General features: G+C 28.9%; 1 protein-coding gene and 2 non-coding genes across 3 annotated transcripts in view; 2 read left to right on the forward strand and 1 right to left on the reverse strand.

Annotated features, from left to right (window-relative positions):
* Positions 1–2,278: 2,278 nt before the first annotated feature.
* trnac-gca (transfer RNA cysteine (anticodon GCA)) lies at positions 2,279–2,350 on the reverse strand. Its single transcript has one exon. It is a non-coding gene; the product is annotated as a tRNA-Cys (tRNA).
* Positions 2,351–2,722: 372 nt separating this feature from the next.
* On the forward strand, positions 2,723–2,794 carry trnac-gca (transfer RNA cysteine (anticodon GCA)). Its single transcript has one exon. It is a non-coding gene; the product is annotated as a tRNA-Cys (tRNA).
* Positions 2,795–7,578: 4,784 nt separating this feature from the next.
* LOC100200253 (GTPase-activating protein and VPS9 domain-containing protein 1) overlaps positions 7,579–21,362 on the forward strand; it is a 54,597-nt gene continuing 40,813 nt past the window's right edge. Inside the window, exons 1-3 of the mRNA XM_065791351.1 lie at positions 7,579–8,798; positions 11,490–11,615; positions 16,683–16,865. Of these exons, the coding sequence (XP_065647423.1) occupies positions 7,659–8,798; positions 11,490–11,615; positions 16,683–16,865 (1,449 nt within the window). The 5' untranslated portion in view covers positions 7,579–7,658. The remainder of the gene's footprint in view (positions 8,799–11,489; positions 11,616–16,682; positions 16,866–21,362) is intronic.

The following is a 21,362-nucleotide window of genomic DNA, read 5'->3' on the forward strand; positions in this document are numbered from 1 at the left end:
TCAATCATTGCAGTTTGACAAAGAAAGTATGTTACTTTGAAAAAATGCAATAGTTATTAAATAAGCTCAATTAAAGCAAAAACTGTCCGAAGTCTCCCCAAGGGACTTTGATAAAGGAAGAGGGGGGCAGTGCCCCATGTCCCTCCGGTGTCGTCGGCTCTGTCGCAAGGTCAGAATTATTTTGTTCTGTTATTATATATATATATATATATATATATATATATATATATATATATATATATATATATATATATATATATATATATATATCTATATATCTATATATATATATATATGTTATTCACCTCCTCAAGGCCGAGAAGGCCACTACAGATGAGAAGGCTACTTAATAGTGGTTATAACCCTCTCTCAACTCTTTACCTCCGAAACACGAACCTTGACGAACAAGGCCGCTGCGCGGAGAAACAAGTTGAGCGCGGTACTACCAGGGACGTGGTGGGGATCGAACTCGGAACCTCCTTTCGTTTGGGGCAAACTGGAACTGTTTTTAGCATTTTATTTATATGTCCAACTTGTTTGCAGTAAGAACATGTAGACGGCTTTCTTTTAAACGGAGGCAAACCCATCGAAAAATCTAGATTGCCAATCGTTTCTTAAACTGTTTTGCGAACATTTGTTGCTTTGACCTAGAAAAAAAAAATTATTTAAGATAATTAGCGATGTTTTCATTGTTCAAAGCCTAAATATCAAATATATCCGTATTTTAATTCTCGTAATGATGGTAGGTTAAAAATAAAAAACTGGGCAAACGTTATCCTGTCAACTTGTGGCTTTGGACAAATTAAGTCTTTTCCGCGTTCTGGGAAAAAAATTCGGATTTCTGGTGATAGAAGTTTAGGTTGTAATATTTGTGGCGTGGTAATTTTTGAGATGAGTTGGTGTTGCCATATTTGGAATTCTACCTCCGCACTGTCCGAATCAATCTTACAAGTAATCACTCCAGGTTTATCAAATTGAAATGTGAAAGAGTGTCATTGCTTGATATTAGGAATCGTTTTAAAATTAGGTGAAGACTATTCTTGCCAATCATATGTTGGAACAAAAATTGAAACATTCTCGTCACCGACGATGACTGATATATTCAATTTTGAAATTGGAGTACTAGCTTCATGCATGCAGCAAACTCTCTGAAGCTACTTTGCCAAAACTTGGATTTTAGAATCCCAAATCCTGCATCTGGAGAGAATTTCGTGTGACCGACAAGCAAAATTATAATAGTTATTTTTGGTTTAACTCAACAGCTACTCTCCAAGAGAAATACTGCATTATAATGTTGTTTTTATTTTGCCCAACGCAGTTGCCAGCATGACAATACAGGGTATCTTTGATAGAACATTTATGTTCAGCAAGGTAGTGATAAATCATGCTCATCGTTGGTTTGAAATACTAGCAGAAATTTCGCAACAAATAGTTGTTTATTTGTTATAATCAATTTGGTGTGTATGAACATCACTGTCATGCACTTCTATATAAATACAAAATAACTGCAATACAAAGTTACATTTATGAATAAAGCGGGCTTATTACGTCAGCATTTGAAATTAATTTGTTTCTAAACTAGCACCTGTTAAAAGGAATTCAACAAAGAAAAACATATTTAAAATTATTTCTTTATTTAATCTAATAATTGTTTTGTCAATCAATAATTGTTGGTAGTACGATTAATAACATAACAAAAAATTTAATAAAATATTCACCATACTCGGTTTAAAGGGTTAATAAATAACATACAAATAAGTTATATTTTTAATAACTTCTTAGGATTTTCAACGATTATTGATCAAAAATAAAAAGTATTATATACTCGCACGCTAAAACGTTAATAACACAGCATAAAAAAATTACTAACAAGGAGTTCTTTACTTCTAGACGAGAGAACATTATCAAAACAGTTCTGATGAAGAGTTGGTACCTTTTCCACATTAAAAAAAAAAATCCTTTTTTGCAACTACCAAGAAAAATTTTTCACAAAAAAACTCCTAATATGTATTGTAATATGATAAAACTATGAAAAAACAATAATCTCGTTTTTGAACTTTTTGACCTGACTAACTATTATGTCAAATATCTCTGTAACTAGAAACTAAGACTTGGTACCTTTTCCTGTGAGGGCTCTCATATATATCAATCTTTTTATATGCCGTTTCCTAAAGTATTTATTTTTTAAATCGTTTTCTTTCAAAAGTAAAAATGTAAAGATAAAACAAGATAATTTTAACCTCGCGAGATGACAATGTAAAGAAAATTACTAAAATTAAGGGGACACCCGGGTTTGAACCGGGGACCTCTCGATCTGCAGTCGAATGCTCTACCACTGAGCTATATCCCCATATCGCATTATATACAAACTAAAATTTTATAATACATACTAATAAAATTTTTATTAATTTTAATTTTTAAGTTTTTAGCTTACTTTACCTATACCTTTATATAATTATAATTTTATGATAACTGTATAATTAATCCCTTTATTACAAGCTTATAATACACAATATATTCAGAACTTTGAAAACAATAAAATATAAAGTATTGTAAAAAAATTTATAATATTGAAATAAGTTTGAATTATGATTTTTTTAATTATACAAATAGTAAATTAGGCTTTTTTTAATATAAAAATTATAATAATATTATACATTATTGATTTTATTTAAAAAAATTTTATTTTATTTAAATATTAAATTTTACAATGTATTTTCACGGGGATATAGCTCAGTGGTAGAGCATTCGACTGCAGATCGAGAGGTCCCCGGTTCAAACCCGGGTGTCCCCTTAAATTTTTGTGTGTTAAAAGTATATAAAAAGTCGCATATAAAGTTACATTATAAATACGCAAACAACCTCCATAACATACATTAAAAATTTTAAATTTTTTTTAGTTTCAATAATGTCTAATTTGTTATCGTTCCGGCGGAGCCACGTTTTTACTGTCAAGAAGGACGGGACTTTTTTTACTGTTCAAAATATGTATTTTCTTACAAACCATACGGGCGTTTTTACGGCCATGAAAAGAAAAAATTCTTTGAGAGCAAAAAAAATTAAGAAAATTAAAAAATTTTTTTTTTGAGCAAGGAAACAAAAAAGACGCAGATTGCAAAGACGAAAATTTTTAATAAACATTAACTCCAAGTGCTGTAACTATTTGTTTAAGTGGTACTTTAAATGGTGTCAAATAATTACTAACAGGATTGCTTTTAGCTTAAACTTCAACCAATAAACTTCTTGATATAAGTCTAAGAGTGCTATGTAGTCAATAACCACAAAGCCCTATTTACTCAATATAGACGTGTCTCACTAAATACTTTTTTCATTTTATTCACACTACAGTCGAGAATATCTAGTCTTTTTTTTTCTTTTACTCATATTATGAGTGAAAAAATAAATAAATTATTTTTTAATTATCGCTAAATAATCGCTAATATGCGCTAATTAATTATAAGTTTTAATTAATTAGCGCATATTACCATAAATTACAAAAACATATATATATAATATATAATATTATATATATTTTTTTGTAATTCATTGCTAATTAATAAATCGCTAATCGTTAATAGCTATTGCTAATAGCTAAATTTCTAAATATCGCTAAATGGCCAAAATGGCCAAAAATTGCGTGACGTAATTTGTGGATCAACTTCGAAAAATTCTCTTTTGGCTTTATATATTATATATTTTTTTATAATTTAATACTCGTACAAGTCGTCACAAAATCACTTACCCCTTCTCCCTAAAGCGTGACGTAATTTATGGACGACCCCAGAGTTAATTTTAGTTTCAAAACTCTTTATGTTTTTGGCATTAACGACGTTAGACGGCAAGTTATTCCAATCATTAACAACCCTGAGGGATAAAGAATATTTATGTACATCGAGTTTACACTATAGCTTGCGTAATTTGAATTTGTGACCTCGAGTGTAAATATAGTTGTTTATCAAAAAGAAACTTGATATATTTTAACAAACTTAATTAGCCAAAATTAATCACCGTTATTTTGTGAAAACAATTCAGCGTTAGAGATTTCACAAGCTTCTATTCCAACTTTTAATAGTGGACCTGGTGCTGTGTACCCAGATTCGGATCCTATACTTTCTGGGTACCCGAAATTGGGGACTCGGTATAAACGCTAATGTGTAAACTTCGGCACATCGCTAATGTGTACTACACGCATTCACTCAGCTTAACAACAGGTGATGTCATTAAGCAAATGTGATGAAGGACGCTCTCGAGTTAACGCATGAAATTACGAAACTTTTTAAATGTTACAGAAGAGAAATGCAATGCTTGATGCTACTTTAAAAAAAGCATATAATTTCAAAATCCGACGAAGATTGCATAGAAAACACGATGTTGTTGTGCTGTATTCTCAATTAGTCAAATGAGCAACTTAGTTGTCTACATTTTTTAGCAGCTGATCCTGTCTCATAGCAATCATCTGAATAAATCACTTTAAAGCCCTACCTTATCTGCAATCTAGGGACAAAAGTGTTGGCAAATTTATGAAGCATTTAATTAAAAAGAAAATTAAACGAAATATTATCTTTATTGATATTTAGCATCTTATTTATTTTGAATTTAAAAATGATTAACTGTGAAACTCACATTATTTTTTGGTAAAATATTAGCTCTAAAGCGGGTTCGCAAAATGTAGATGAACTTTTACTAGTTTAAAATACTGACAATACTTCTACGCAAACCTGTGGCACCAAAGAAGTTAGAAAAATTTTGTTCTTATAGACCTACCAGATCAACTCAATCTGATAAACCGAGAGATCTTTATTGCAAGCACTGTTATGAAGCACTTCATTATGTAGTGGATTACATTATTATTATTTTTTTTGTTCTAGTTTTTCTTTATTTTTGGCTACTGTTTTATTATCTTGACTTAAAATTTTCTTTAAATTATCTTTTTAACTTATCTCAGTGTTCTAGGTTTAACTTTTTTTTATTTTCTTGTATAACTTTCTTTTTTTTTATAGCATAGTAAACTAATCATAACATACTTAACATACAGTCTTAACTTAGTTGTGTTCATTCTGTAAAGAATTTTATTTCAATGCTGAATTAAAAAGCCAATTTTTTAGCATATTAAACTTTATGTCCAGTAGCTGCTTTCTCTTCATTATCATTCAAAATTGCATTTGAGGCTGAGAAAAAGTTCTTTTAACCCTTTGACAACGATGCTGTTGTATAAGCATGACTGGACCATAGTGTAACGGAAGCCGCTTTGGTAACTGTACGTGTTCAGTCAGATTAAAAAGAAGAATATTCCAGCGATGTGTTAATGCACTAAAAAACGCGTTCACTTTTGAACAAAGACAAAATATTTCACAGCAGCTCGACAACAATTAACAGCATTAATGGAAGCAATTGCTTCCTGCTAAACTTAATGAATGTGCAAACATTCATTAAATTTAGGCCCAAAATTCTCGCCCCTTTTCCTGCACCAAACAAGAGAGCAATAAGTTGATAAAATATTTTTTATACTTATCTCAACTAGATATTATCTCGACTTGTATTCATCGATAAACTTTAAGCTTTATAGTATAATCTCTCAGCGTTCAAAAATTATGACCATATAAAATTTATAATCCCCTCAAATTGAAGGGAGTTCACACTTTTTTATGGTCATAATTTTTCAACGCTAAAATATCATACTATGAAACTTAAATTTTATCGATATAAATCCCTTGTATATAATATAAATTCCTAGTATCATTAAGCATAGCAAATATTTGGCTAAATCAGATTTTTTTTAATTTTTTTTTTGTTTTAAGTGCTTCAAGACGATTTAACAGTCTTGTCACAGAACCGTGCGGAAGAGCATTTAACTAAGAAGTTCACTCCTCCTTCTTTCCGATAACGTGAAAGACTCTAGCAAGCAATTATATAGAATTACGCGAATATCAAAGTTTAAGCTTCTGTTACTGTTACATTTCAAAATATTTTTTAGGCTAGCATTGTTATCGTAAATAGCTTAAAAACTTTGCTAAGGACATCTTTAGCAAAAAGTTTTACTTGGAGCGTCTCTAGCTAAAATTTTTGCTAGGAGCGCCTCTGGAAAAAAATTTGGATACGTGGAAAGATCTATCCAAAGAATATTCTGATCTATCCAAATGCGGTTCCTGCTGTCTCTGTAACCAATTGATATGGAAAGTTATCAAAATAAAAAAACAAATTAACCAAATATTGATGTAGCAAACATTTATTTTCAATAAAATGAGTTTTTTAAAAATTTACAGATATCACTTTTTGAAAGCGAATTTGTTTGTTTGTTTATTTTTAGTCTCAGAAAACTTAGGAGAATGGGTAAAACTTAGGAGGTATCCTCGAGAAGAAAAAAAAAGTATATTTTTCGTACACTACCTTGTTTTCGTTTCTTGTCCATTTTGTATCTAAAAACTGAGTTAATAGAAGTTTTGTTGCAATTAGCCAACGTGGTTTTCAAATAACAATACTATGAAAAATGAAATTACATTACTTTATTAGATTAATACGTACAGCCTCGATTAGAACTGTATCAGTATTGTTTGTATATAAATATGTAATAAAATAGTTTGTAAATATGCTATAAATTAAATTTTTTGAACTAATCAAAAAATTTAAAAGTAGTAGTAAGTAGTTTAACGTAGTTTACAAGAAAATCTAATTTATAGCATAAAAAATATTTATAAACTAAAATTTCATATCAAGTAAAATAGCACCGAAACTGCATTTCTGAGCGTTCCGGTACCAAAACACCAGTATACTATAGTATTTAGTATAATTAATATGAAACAATATATAACAATTATGCGGCCGTGTAAAAATGAGCTCTGGACATATTTTCGCGTCACGGTAAGGAAGGAGGCATGAACTTCCTGGTTAAATGCACTTCCGCGATGCTCTGTGACAAGACCGTTAGGTCTTCTTGGGACACCTAAATAACAAAAAATTAAAAAAAAAAGATTAGAATGCGATTTTTAAGCTTATTGATATTATAGGGATCCTCGTGACCATATTGCTGTCTTTATCATTAGGAGGTCGCTTGCTAGTTTTTGTTGCTAGCAATCGTCGTGGTAAAATCGCTGTATTTATCGTTACGAATATCGCTAGCTTAGCCGCAAGCCGATAGCCGCGATTAACCACCGGGTATCGATGCACGTTGCCATAGACCTGCAAACTTCCATAGACCATTAACCATCTATATGCTGATTTATTTAACAATAATTTTTAAGATTGAACCATTTGGACTATCAAAAAGGCGTCCTAATATTTTGAGACTGAAAAGAGGACTTCGACGCTTGAAAGTGGCAAAGAAAATTTAATCTAGTGAGATTAAATTTTCTTTGCCCTAAAAAAATGTTGCTTAGGGACTTATAAAGTTTTTCTCAATATAAGAGACTCCGTTAGTTTTAATATTTTAACAGTTTTTGGTTTAAATAATTTTTACCCTTGCTATCATAATTAAACTCTTCTTGATGTAGTTTTATATAAAATTTAATTTTTAAGAAATGAACTTGCAAGTGAAAAATTAGTTTACTTTAAAGTAAAATATAACAAAAGCAATCTTAGGAGTACACGTGATGTGCGGATATTGTAAGCTGTTTTGTTTGTTGAGAAGAAAAAAATTTCCGTAAAGATCACTAGCAAAAATTATGGAAGAAATTGAACGAGTAAGAACAAGATTTTTAGTATTACAAAAAAGATTAAAAACTGAACGCTTATTCGTAAAAAACGAAAAAGAGCAACTTCGAATATTAAATGAAAAAGTTGGAAGTCTTAGTCAAAACTTGTTTTATTTAGAGTGGAAAACTAGACAGCAATGGTTAAATGTTGATCGATTAGTCTGGGGAGGTAGAGCTAATCCTTCAGAATGTAGTGTAACTTCTAGAATAATTGAAACAGCAAAGTTTGAAGATGCTTCCAATTATTTGAGTTACGAAGATTATAAGTATGGAGATTTTCTTCTCTGTTTGAAAGAAAACCCTCGCCTTATTGCGTTAATACTTAACTATTGCGATACGAAACGTATACAAAACAGTACAATGCAACTCGTAAAATTGTTTCTATCCTCATTGTATGGAAATTGCATTCAACAAGCTGATGAAGTTTTGGTATTAAAAATCCTTAAAGAATTAATGATATTGCAAGTGTTTCCTTGTGAGGACTTATTAGATTTTTTCTGCGGAAAGAGATCAACTGATAATGCTTTTGCTTGTGTTATGACTATTTTTTCAGGGTCTCTTTTTTCATCTAAGCTATATTTAACAGCTGCATTGCATGGATCGGTAATGCAAGTTATTGTTGATGATTCAATATTTCTAGATGTTGAGGTTTCGAAAGCTTTGTGTCGAATTGCTCCAAAAGTAGCTGTAGAAAAATTTGGTCGCCCTGGAACTGTTGAGGCTCATAATAAAACTAAACAACACATGAATATGTTACACAATCATTTAATCCATCTGTGTAAAAAATTTTTAAAAAACCTAGTAGACAAAGTTTATTGCTTTCCTCAAAGTCTGTGTTGGGCAATAGGGCAATTGTACCAAGGGATGGTTCAAAAAATGAAACTTCCTCAGGCGAATGCCAAAGCACTAATTGGACACATCATCATGAGTTATTTTATATGTCCTGCTATTATAAACCCTGAACCTTATGGTATTAACTCTGATGCTGATATAAGTGAAACTGCAAGGCATAACCTGGGACAAGTTGCGAGTATTCTAAGATCTTTAGCATTGTTAGAATGTGGACTAAAAGATGAAAAGTTAACAAATATATTTGAAAATTTTGATAAGGTAAGTTTTGTAAAAAATTTGCAACAAGTGTAACTCATTGTTTTTTCTTATATATTATAGCAAGTTATGGTAAATTAGGTTGTGATTGATTTTTTGCTGTATATTAGCATTATCAATCCAAATTTTTAGAGCCTCTTTAGATGTTATTAAATCAATCAAACATTTTAATGCTATCTAGTATATAAATTTTATCTAGTAAAAAATTTAAATAAAATGATATTTTTATTAAATTTATAAAAAATGTTTACATGCTTTAAAACTTGTTTGTTCAGGTTTTCTCTGTTTTCTTTTAATTATTAGTGATATTAAAGATTGTAGCATTGAAATAGTTTACTGTTTTAAACAAATTTTTAATATATACTAAAATATCTATTAACCAAAAATGTTAAAAATTAATAATTCTGCAATTATCATTCAGTTGCAGAATATACCTTCCATGCAGTTGCTAATATGGTCAAAAACCTAATGCAGTCATAACTGTTTTATGCATAAAATTTTCTTGTTTGGTTTGAGTTTCAGATTTAGAGAAAAATTTAACAAAAGTTTATATTCAAAGAATCATAATCTTATTTGAAAAATCATTATTAAATGATGATACATAATGATAAATATAAATTTTTGCGATATTTTTTGTAATTGCTAATGAACTGTTGTAAATATTTTTCATTAATCTCTAAATATTAGTTAAAAATTGAATAAGAATAATGCATTATACAGTTTAGTGATTGCAATGAAAAGACATTTTGTTAATAAGTAAAAAAAAAAAAAAAATTAAAGGAAGTTTATGATATTTTTATGTACTTTAGACATTTAAATTGAAATATATAGTTATAATATATAGTTATGTAATAAAAGGGCTAAGCATCTAGTGCTCACCATGTAACCTAGTTGTTGCCACTTGGTCACTAAAAATCATGCTAATCAAAAACCAATTGCTAAGAAATTCAAAAGTTGTTTCTGAAAAAAACTCTGACATTCACTGTGTAACTGAAGAAAGGTGCAAGATTTTTTAGAAAAAAAATATCTTATAGAAATAAAATTAGTAGATGAATTTGAAAAGTTGGGCATATAGGGGTGGTTGCAAATAATGAAAGCAATATAACTTCTTTTCTAGTAATTGCCACTAATATTTTTTTTTAATTATATTATTTATCCTCATTGTAAAACAGAAACTCTGGCACATATGATTGTTTTTGTATGGCTCAATTTTATTCGAAAATTGTCTTTTATTAAGCCTCTGAATTTTTACCAGTGTTTGCTACAACCCCTTTCTAGTAGCATCCATCATAGATTATTAATGTTTTGTTTTATTAAAAAATTGTTATACTACACCTTTTTGTATTTTTCAGTATAATCTTTGAACAAAATAATTGAATAGTTATAATATTTTTATTAATTAAATCCCAAAATAGGACATAAATTTTTTGTTTAAAGAAAAAGTTATTTAGTTTTGATTGTACTCAATTTTTTACACATTTTTTATAACTAAATTTCTAAATTTTTGTTGCTACGGCTTACTCATCAATTTTAATAAACTTATGTAAGTTTTTAAACTCTGCTAAATGTAGTATTTATAATTATAGAATTTTATAAAGCTTGACTTCGTGTTGGTTTGTCTTAGATTTGACATGCTTGAAACAAGCAGACAAAAATAGCTGGTTTAATTTTTGTTTGGAAGAAACAGGTTATTGTAGACACAAACCAGCACTTCCACTAATCCAAACACTCCCAGGAGACAACCTTCCAATAATGGAATCAAAACTGTAGATTAGTCATGTGCATTATTTATAATTAACACCTTTTGGACGTCTAAATTCAGATAATTATAGACATCTAATAGTTGTCATCTTTGAGACAACGAATATGAGTTCATATTTACAGGTGTCTAAAAGACACCTGTAAATATGTAATAAAATGTTTGTGCAGGCTGGGTATAATATCAAAATGAGAGGTTTTGAATTTTATATGGTTTTATTTTTGAGCTCTAAAAGATTATTTGATGAAATTTAAAATGTATCAATGAATTAAAATTTAGTATAAGATAGTAAAAAAACATATTTTATTAGTTAATTGCCATCACATTTACGGTAAGGGGCAAACTTCTTTGAGTATTTTTGTTCCCAGGCTCCAATTACCAGGGTTTTTTTTGCATAACGTTCTGATTTGACATAAGCATAAGCATACTTAAGCTTAAAGTTTACAAAATGTTTGAAAATGTCATATCTGAAATAACATAAAATCTATTTAATGTCATTGTATAGTGTGCTGGTCAAATTGGTATAAACACACTTTCAATGTCAGAAATGGATTCTATGACCCCAAAAAACCAATGAATAGATGTAAAATAATGACTATTAGATGTTTTCTATTTTTGTATATTTGTATACTTTTAGTATATTCCAGCCCATCGTGCGCTGATAACAGGTTGTGCAGGTGCAGACTGGCTTTAAGTCAAGTTTATATGACTGTTTTTGCTTCTGTTTTTAAGTTTTATACCTTGTTTTTAAAACATTTTGGTGCCTTTATGTTATTTTGCAGTTATGCAGCATTTAACTAATGAAAATTTTGTGAAAATTTTTCTAGTCTGTAATTGCATAGGTTTGCATTTTTTCGATTTTTACATTAACTCACTAATTACTCACTTATGCATTTAAAAAATTGTGATTAGATAGTCAGCCCTTTTTTATTTAGGGAGTGATCAGTGAATATATTTCAGCTCTGATTGACGGATCTGAAAAAGTTGACATAGAACAGCTTGATGACGCTATGATCATTAAGTGCTCCTTGCTAATATCTGAGCATGACCTTAAAACTATGGTAATATTTACTTTTTTATAAAAACACATTTTTTACCAAAGTTTAAATTTGTTATTTATTTATTATTTTTTTAATGTCATTATTATAGGGTTTTTTGTTGTTATTGTAATATTATCTGTTGTTATTGTAATATTATCATTTTTAATAATAATAAAAAAGTAGTTATTATTATTATTGTTATTGGGTCATTCCATGTCAAATCAACTAAAAAAAAAATAATTCGGCACCATACCATCTCAGATTTTGCTGATTTTTGGAATACAAGCTTGAATTAATGAATGAAAATTTTTTGGCTCATTGCACGACACAATTAGCTTTAACTTATGAAATACTTGTTTAATAGTGGTAAAAATTTCTACCTAACTATTTTTTAGGGAGAGGAACTCAAAAATCATGGGTAAAATACACAAAAATTTAAGCTTCTATATGAAAATTCAATTTCAAAATGGTGTAACACTTTTCATAAGTTTTTTGATGCCCCGTACAAAAAAATGTTTATCTCGAGATGCCTAAAAGATAAAATTCTGAAATTTTTTCCTAATGTTCTATATGTAACAAGCTTCATAATACAAAAAAACTGCAAGGTTTTTTTTTTAAAAATCAGATTTATTCGCATTCAAAGTCTTATAATAATAAACCCAAAAAATTTCGAAATTACACTAAAACCATGAAAATAATTAAATTGTAATGAGAAAAACTAAAACTAAAAGGCAATAAGAATTGACAATCTTCGACATTTAATAAAAATTAAAAATCTTTGAAAGATAACAAATTAGTTCTCTGGTTTAAAGTTTGCCAAGCTATTTTCAATGCTCTGGTGATCTATTTCACTGATTTTGTATTGTCTTCCTGTAACAGTTGTTGGAATATTAATCATTAACAATAAGTTTGTTGATGGAACCCAGTACACATCATCTCTAGAAGGCCAATAATATGACCTTGAAGGGTAAGATGGATGCATGAATATAACTAGAAAGTCTTTAATTTCAACATCAGTTTCCTCAACTAGTCCGATCCATGGATTGTTATCATATATCAAACATACAAACGTGCCAATGCTTATATTAGACAAGAATTCTTTAATAATCTCATCAGTTTGAAAATTAAAAACAAATGAATACTCCAATTGTTCAGAAACAACTTTAGTTCCAACTTTTGTGTTACTTATTGGAACAAAATTGTGATAGGTGCGAGTGCCTGGTAACGTTTTTGCAGTTGCATATCTTTGCTCCATTTCACTTCGAATTATTGTGTTTGACTCCTTAGATATGTAATAAAAATTAATTCCTATGATATCATTTTGGCAAAAATTAAAAATTGCAGATGCTGTAAGAATATGATTTGTTGTTGTTCGATAAAGGCTAGCAATTGAAGTTAGTCTTTTTACAGCCCCGCCAATACCATCACAGGGTGATTTACCGTGACTTGTTGCAAAGAAAGACCATGTACATTTCATAGCAAAATCTTGTTCATGGTGGTATATATTTATGAAGTGTTTGCAGTTTTTGTACTGGCCAGCACACCCATCTGAAAAGTAATGGACAGTTTCTATTTGATGAGAAATATTGCTTTTAATATGTTCAATTGCTAGCTTCATCACATGATAAACCATTTCTACATCATGCAGTAAATCATCTGAAATGAAACATAATGAATCACATTTGAGGACATTATTTTCTTTATAATAAATTACTGTTGGATGCAATGTTGCTTGAATTTTGTTCCAGTGAAAACTTTGTATTTCGTCTTGTACAACAAACTCATAAGTTTCTGAGAAATCTAAAAGGACAACAACCTCAGTACTAAACTCATTTTTTAACTTTCTTAAAGAAGCAGCTTGACTTTTTGCAATGTAAGAATGAACAGTAAGTTTTTGTAACTTATTTTTCAAAATATTAATAAAGCAACTTGTCGTTTCTGTTAGACTTAATAGCTCAGATCGGTCTGTTGTTTTCCATTGTTTATAATCTATACAATAATCATCATCTTCATCAATATCGTCTTGAGAGTATAACTCATTTTCAAGATAATGTACTGATGCAGAATCTTCTTGGGCACATAGGGCAACGCTATATCATGCAATTCTTGTTAGCCCTACTACAAACAAGCATATCAATAAGTTCGTGATAATCCTTTGATAATCACAATGTGAGCAAAAGTTAGAAAAACAAGTCTTTATATCTGGATAACGGATTTTAAACTTTGCATATAGCTCTTTTAGATTTGAGAGAATCAAACGCTTTTGCATGTGAGATCTTCGAGCTATACTAACAAAATCTATTTTCATCATTACAATAAAATTCAATAATTTTATCTACTGATTCTTGAGGTGTTTTCTTTCCTTTTTTTTTTCAGGAAAAGATAAAATACCATTTTTCTGCAGCAATTTGCGTGATATCTGCACCATGTAATTAGTAACATTAAATTTTTTTTCTATATCTTTGTGAGACCAAGAAATTGGAACCAGTGTTAGTAGTTGAATTTTCTGATTACGATTGGAAATTAAGATTTTTTCTTTGATTTTTCTAATAAGTATATCCATGTCATTTGCTTTACCTTTGATTTCCTTAGATAATTTATTGAAGGAATCTTCTTGGCTTAACTCTTCAGGATCTATATTTAAAGTCCTTGCAATGCCTAACTTTACTGTTTTTTGAACATGTAACAATTTTTTTTTGCCAAGAGCAACTCTAGAGTGACTATTTATTGCATGCATTTTGAGAGGACTTATGTTCATAGTCGTCAAAGAAGAATTAAGATTTTTTTTTAACAACTCGTTTATATTAAGTTCATTATCTTCATCTTCATAAACCTGGCTACAAGTTGTTTCTCTTTGTCCATCATCCTTAAATGACATCAATTTAATCAAACATGAGGGACATATCTTTTCTCCAGGAATAACATTAATACCAATATTTTTCAATTTCCCAGCAAGTTGCATATTAATTTCTTTACATCCTCCTAAAAACATGAGTGATGACTACTGCTTCAGTGAATATTTTGTAAAAATATATATAATTTATATAAAATTACAATAAAGTTTTCAAAAAGTTTCATGATTAAGTAATAATACCTTTTCTTCTTTTTCCTTTGTGAATTAAATGGATCACAGCAAGTTATGTGGATTGCGGAATAACGTTTTAAATAAACATATTCATGGTGTAGGCAAACCGTTGCATTTTCATCAAATTGAATGCCAGAATGACTAATTATCAAGTCTTTTTCAACATCATTAAGACTTGAAACTTTCTTGATATCATGGGATTTTACATATCTTTGTTTGTTACAAATTTCTTTATTTGTTATTCCAATTGAACATATTTCTTTATCATTTATATTTTTTAGTTCTGTAAGAAACAATTAAAAAATAATTATTGTTTGAAGATTTTAAAATAGAAAATCCTTTAGCTATTAAATATAATGATCTTAGATGTGAAATGCAAACAAGTTTATATGTTAGAACTGCACCTGAGACAGCAAGATTCTAAAAATCTTTTAAAAAAATGCAAAAAAAAAAATGCAAATAATTTTTTTTCATTATAAAATAACAATTTTTTCCTAATTTTTTAATAAAACTTTGAATAGAAATAAATCTGATTTGAAAAAGAAAACCCCTGCAGTTTTTTTGTATTATGGAGTTTGTTACATAGAGAACATTAGGAAAAAATTTCAGAATTTTATCTTTTAGGCATCTCAAGATAAACATTTTTTTGTACGGGGTATCAAAAATCTTACAAAAAGTGTTACATCATTTTGAAATTGAATTTTCATTTAGTAGCTTAAATTTTTGTGTGTTTTAGCCATCATTTTTAAGTTCCTCACCCTAAAAAATAGTTAGGTAGAAATTTTTACCACTATTAAACAAGTATTTCATAAGTTAAAGCTAATTGTGTCGTGCAATAAGCCAAAAAAATAAATGGCGCTGAAAAAAAAAGTTAATAAAGAGATTGGGACCAAGTAACAATATCTCTGAAACGGTAAGGAGTCAGATGCTAAAATTTGGAGTGAAGTTTTCATTCATTAATTCAAGCTTGTATTCCAAAAATCAGCAAAATCTGAGATGGCATGGTGCCGAGCATAAATTGAATTGAGCTGGAATGACCCTATTGTTATTGTTGTTATTATTTTTATTGTGATATTAATTTTAATAAGACATTTTCTTATTGTTATGTGACAACAATTTAAAGTAATTAAGTTTAAAATAGATAGTGTTTACATTTTTTTGTTGCTTTTTTTTCTTTTTACATGCATTAACTGATTTAAATAGGGAGAACATGCGAGCAGTGTAAGCACATTAAAACATGTCTTGGTTTAGGACAGCCAATCTTAATGCCCTAACCCTAATCATTTTCCTGATGTATGTACATTCCCTGCATGTTCTCCTTATTTAAGTTATTCAATGTATGTACACTATGTATGTTCTACCTAGTTAAGTCAGTCAGTGCATGCGCTCATTCATTTTGTTGCAAAAATATCAATTAAGTATCATTTATGTTTTAAAAAACTATTCACATCAAAATGACTAAGTTCAAGTCATAAAATGCCATTCTAAGTGGCAAAATAACAAAATTCAGTAAAATTTAGTTAAAAATACCAATAATGAAGGGAAATGACAGTTTAACACCAGAAAGTACCACGGTTGACCTTATTACCATTATTATTATTATTATTATTATTATTATTATTATTATTTATATTAGTACTACTACTACAACAACAATAAAAACAACAACAACAACTACTACTACTACTACTACTACTACTACTACTACTACTACTACTACTACTACTACTACTACTACTACTACTACTACTACTACTACCACTACCACTACCACTACCACTACCACTACCACTACCACTACCACTACCACTACCACTACCACTACCACTTCCACTACGATAACTACGACTTTAATGACTACAAATACTATGACTACAACTACGACTACTATTGCAACGACTACGACTACTGCTACTGCAGTGACAACTATAAACTACTACTACTTTGACATCTACCACTATGACTACCAATACTACTACATAAAAATTTGGCTTTTGATTTAGATCAAGTGTTTATTGTTGTTGGAAACATATAATATTCCCAGTCTTAATGAAGAAGGTTTTACCGAGCTTTTAGATAATCTTCCAACATTTCCACAACACTGGGCCAATGAGTTTCCGCATCATTCAAAATCTGCTGTTTCAACTTCTTTGCTTATTGAGGATACAGTTCAGGGTCAAATAAAGGTGTAAGAATATTTTTAACATATTTATTTTTATATGTGTATGTATATATATAAATATAAAAAGTAATATACAAGGAATGTGCTGCATTCTTTCTTTTCTGCATTTTTCTGTATTTTATTTCCAGAAAAAGGATGCCTTTGCAGATTTAAAAAAAAATCCAATAAGGGATTGTTTAAAAATATACAATTATAGGTGGAAGGATAGGGTCTTTAAATAGTGTCTGTAAATAGTGTACATAAACATATAAAGGAGAGGGAGGAGGTAATTATTAAAGTATACATACTTCAAGGTATATTTATTTAAGAGCAAGTTTTTGTAAGAATCAGGCAGGGCTTAATAAAGACCCTCTTCAAAATTGCTATTTTTTTAGTATGTTAATGCTGTCCATACTAGAAGGTAAACTCACACAGTTAAAAAAAATTCATTGGTTTTCTAGATATTAGACTCTAAAGTCTGACTATATTTTAGAACAAAGGACCGAATGTAGTCGGAAGCATTTTAAAACTTGAAAATAGAACATAGTACATACTTTTCATGTGGTTTTTGACTTGATTATTGTTTATTAGCTAGTTCAGAACCAAAAATGATAATATAGGTAAAGTTAACTATTTAGTTTGTCTAAAATCATGCTTCAAAAGTACACAAAAAATGATTTAATGTCATTTTTTATTTTCATGTTCACCTAAAGCCTCCAGTATTCAATAATTTTTTTTTATCATTTCAAATTTTTGTTTGATATAGTACTTAAAAACACAATCATACTTATAAGAAATTAAAGGGTTTATTTCAAAATCTAACTCAAGAACAAAGTTCTAGGTGATTAACACAATGTTTATTACCTCATAATGGCTAAAGTTTGTTTTTAAAAATTGGTATACCCCTTCATCTACCATATTTATAAAAAAATTGCTATGGGCTATTGCAATATTAAAAAAGTGATAACATAGATTTAACATAGATGATTTCTTTTTTGATCAAGAGCCGTCTTCTGTAGGAATTAGACAGAGCTTATCAGTGACGATCTTCAAAATTTTTAGCTTTTCAATATATCTGCTAGAAAGTTAATTCTCAAATATTTTTCAAAAAATATATTTTCTCTAGATATTGGACTTCAAAGTCAAGTGCATTTTCACACTTGGCATTAGAACAAAATTCATGATTTCCTTTGATTGTTTTATTTCATTATTATATGTTAGCTAGTTGAGACCTAAAAAAGAATAAAATATATATGGTAAACAGACAGCTAGTCTAAATATCATGCTTCAGAAGTATGCATAAATTGCCATTTAGTTTATAATTTTTTTCTAAATTATAAATCTTCATTGAGTAAAGTACTATATATTATAAAAATTCCCAAAGGAAAGAAAAAGCTTCAAACTATTTAAAAATTATGTCTTGCTGTAGAAAGAAAGGATGGTGGTTGTATATGCATTTTGCAAAGCTTAGTGACAAAAGGGGGAAGGCCTCATAAAGCTCCATAATATTAATAAAGCTTCATAAATGTTGCGTAATTTATCGCATTTTTTGTAACATTTTTTTAAAATGAAAATTATTTTTTAATAGAAACCTAAGGGTAACGGGTGATGCGGAAGTTATCGGACAAAATAAAAACGTCAATAACTTATTTATAAATAAAAAAACAAACTATTATTATATATTTTTTTAAATAAAGCATTTATCTTTTAATAAAAATATATTATTTTTTATATGCAAAAACACCACCATCTGCAATTGATCTCAATTTTGCTCTGACGCCTTTCATATACGACTGTAAAAAGTTTAAATCAATTTCTTGTAGTTTTAGTTTAATGCGATCAATCAAAACTTGCTCTGTTAAAGCTTGCCAATCTCCCTTTTAAACCTTCTGTGCCAAATGTCCCCAAAAATTTTCAATTGGTCGTGCTTGAGCCACATTTGGGGGATTGGATTCTTTATCAACGTAATAGACATATTGGTCCATCCAATTTAGAGAATCTTTAGAATAATGAGAACTTGCTAAATCTGGCCAAATAAATAGTTAAAGTCTCCATGATACTTGTGAATAAATGGAAGAAGTCGTTTTTCTAAACATTCATTAATATAGATTGATGAATTGATCGCTACAGCCTTGGAAGTGCAAAACAATGGCTCGGACATACCACGGTCACATATGGCTATCCACATTAATAATTTTTTTGGAAATTTCTCTTTTCCTATAAAACGAACACTTTCTGGGCATGTCTTTTTGTTGTTTGTGTAGTATCCAGAATTTCCAGGCATGTTGTCCCCTGCAAAACAAAAGTATTTTTCGTCATTGATGACTAGAAGCGATTTTGTGTTATAGAGTTGGTTAACTAGTTTCCTGCTTCTTTTCTTTGTTTGTTGTTCTATAGTCTATTTTGGAGTCTTTTCACGTTTTCTATATTTAAATTTCTTTTTTTAACTGATGACCAATTGTCGATTGATTTACACCGAATTTGATACCTATTTTTCTCTGACTGACCCCTTTTCGATTGTTGACAAGTCTCGTTAATTCAGCATTCTTTTCTCTAGTCCAGGATGTCGGACGACCAGGGTGCTTTCTATCAGAAAACTATTGAACAGTTTCAAGTCTTTTTAGGTTATCATATATTGTACTTTGAGCAAATCCTTCCTTTTCAAAATGATTTACGATTTTTTTTGTATTAGGTTTATTTACAAAAAACATTTTTAGTCGCTTTCGAAAAGATTCTTGCTCAGCTGCATTTAACCTCATTTTAAATAATTGTGTTTCAAATAATAAAGTTTATATTTTATAGAACGTTTAGGCCTACGCATAAAACCACAAAAACTAATTATTATGCTCAAATAATGAAATTAGGATTTGTCCGATAACTTCCGCATCACCCGTTAGTTCTTTTAACTAGGGTTGATTCCACACCTACCGTGACTTTAGTAAAAGTTATTATATTATGTTAGGTTACTAAAAAAGTAGATAAGCAATGGAAATGAAATTTGTTAGAGGTAAATGTAATACTTTAAGGGTTGGTTTAAAGTTATTCTGAAATTATTTATATACTTATTTAAAAGAACTAATTATGTACTTATTTCCATAAAACTTCTAAAAGGTATATGATATATAAAATATAAAACTGTATATGATGACTGTGTATAAAATATAAAACTGTATAAGTGTAAAACACTTATCACATGTATTGTTGACATTTATCACAAACTTTAAAAGCAAATAATGCAATAAAGAGATGTGCTAAAATTTTAAGAAAAAGAATCAGATAAATGTGATAAGAATCGTAATTAGTTGCAGACCCTACCCGAGGGGGAGTCACATCGACCATATGGCCTGGGCCTCTAATTTTGTTGGGGCCTCATATTTTCAAAATACATTTTTAAAACATCAAAATAATAGTTTTAAATTTCTAATTACACTTTAATTAATTTACATTAATTCAACTTAAAGTTGACTCAGTTGAGTTAAGTTAATAAATTATAAAGATTATGTCATGTAAAGATAAAGTTAAATAAATTTATTATGTTTTCAAATTTCAATATTATTTTTAGGTACCAATAGTAGTAGATACCAGATAGTGGTGCAAGTAAAAGGTAGTGGAGGAAAGAGTTGGCTAAAGAAGCACACACCAACTTGAAGAAAATATATTCATTTAAAAAAAAATCACAAAGTATAGTTCAAACTAATCTCAAAGTGTCAGTAGTAACATTAATACTTTAGAGTAAATTGGGAAAAAACATATTTTAGTCAAAGTTTTTTCTTTGATTAAGATGTAGTGTTTCCAAACATCTGACAAAAACATCTGACATTTTTACAAAAAGCAAATCATTTGATTGATAAATGTCACAATAAATATATCACATAAAAGTAGTAGTGTCTTTCTTAAAATGTTTAGACAAAACTTAATCAACAGAATCAGTTTCCAGATGAAAAATAAGAGCTTAGTTGATAGAAAAGTGATTACTAAATTTTGATTTAAATTTTCAATTTATTGACTATGCTATTTTAAATCTTTTGAAGTATTTTAAATCATACTTGAGCATAATAATTCGATTCACCATTTTCATTTGAGTTTTGATTTTTGCTAGAGAGACAAACAAATAAATGTGGAGGAGCTTTACATAAAAAAAAACAATAAACATAACATTAAAGAATAATATGTGCATTTCTGATGGTAATAAAATTTTTTTACATAATAAAGTTTAAAATTTCATAACGAAATTTTAAACTTTATTATGTAAAAAATAATGCAGATGATGTTATACTACAATGAAAGTTATGTTATGTTAATAATAAATGAAAGTAATTCTGATCAAATCCACATCACCCAAAAAGTGTTAAGGAAAGTTAACTGGGGGAAATTGTTGTTTGATTTCCAATAATAATTGTTAATTTACAACATAAATTGAATAAAAATTTATTATTCAATTTTCGTGTCTTTATTGAATAAATTGAATTGTGGCATTGCTTTTTAACCGAATGCTGAATTGCTTCTTTAAGTTTATTTTTAA

This window comes from Hydra vulgaris, chromosome 02 (genome assembly GCF_038396675.1).
Source record: "Hydra vulgaris chromosome 02, alternate assembly HydraT2T_AEP".
Lineage (NCBI taxonomy): Eukaryota > Metazoa > Cnidaria > Hydrozoa > Anthoathecata > Hydridae > Hydra > Hydra vulgaris.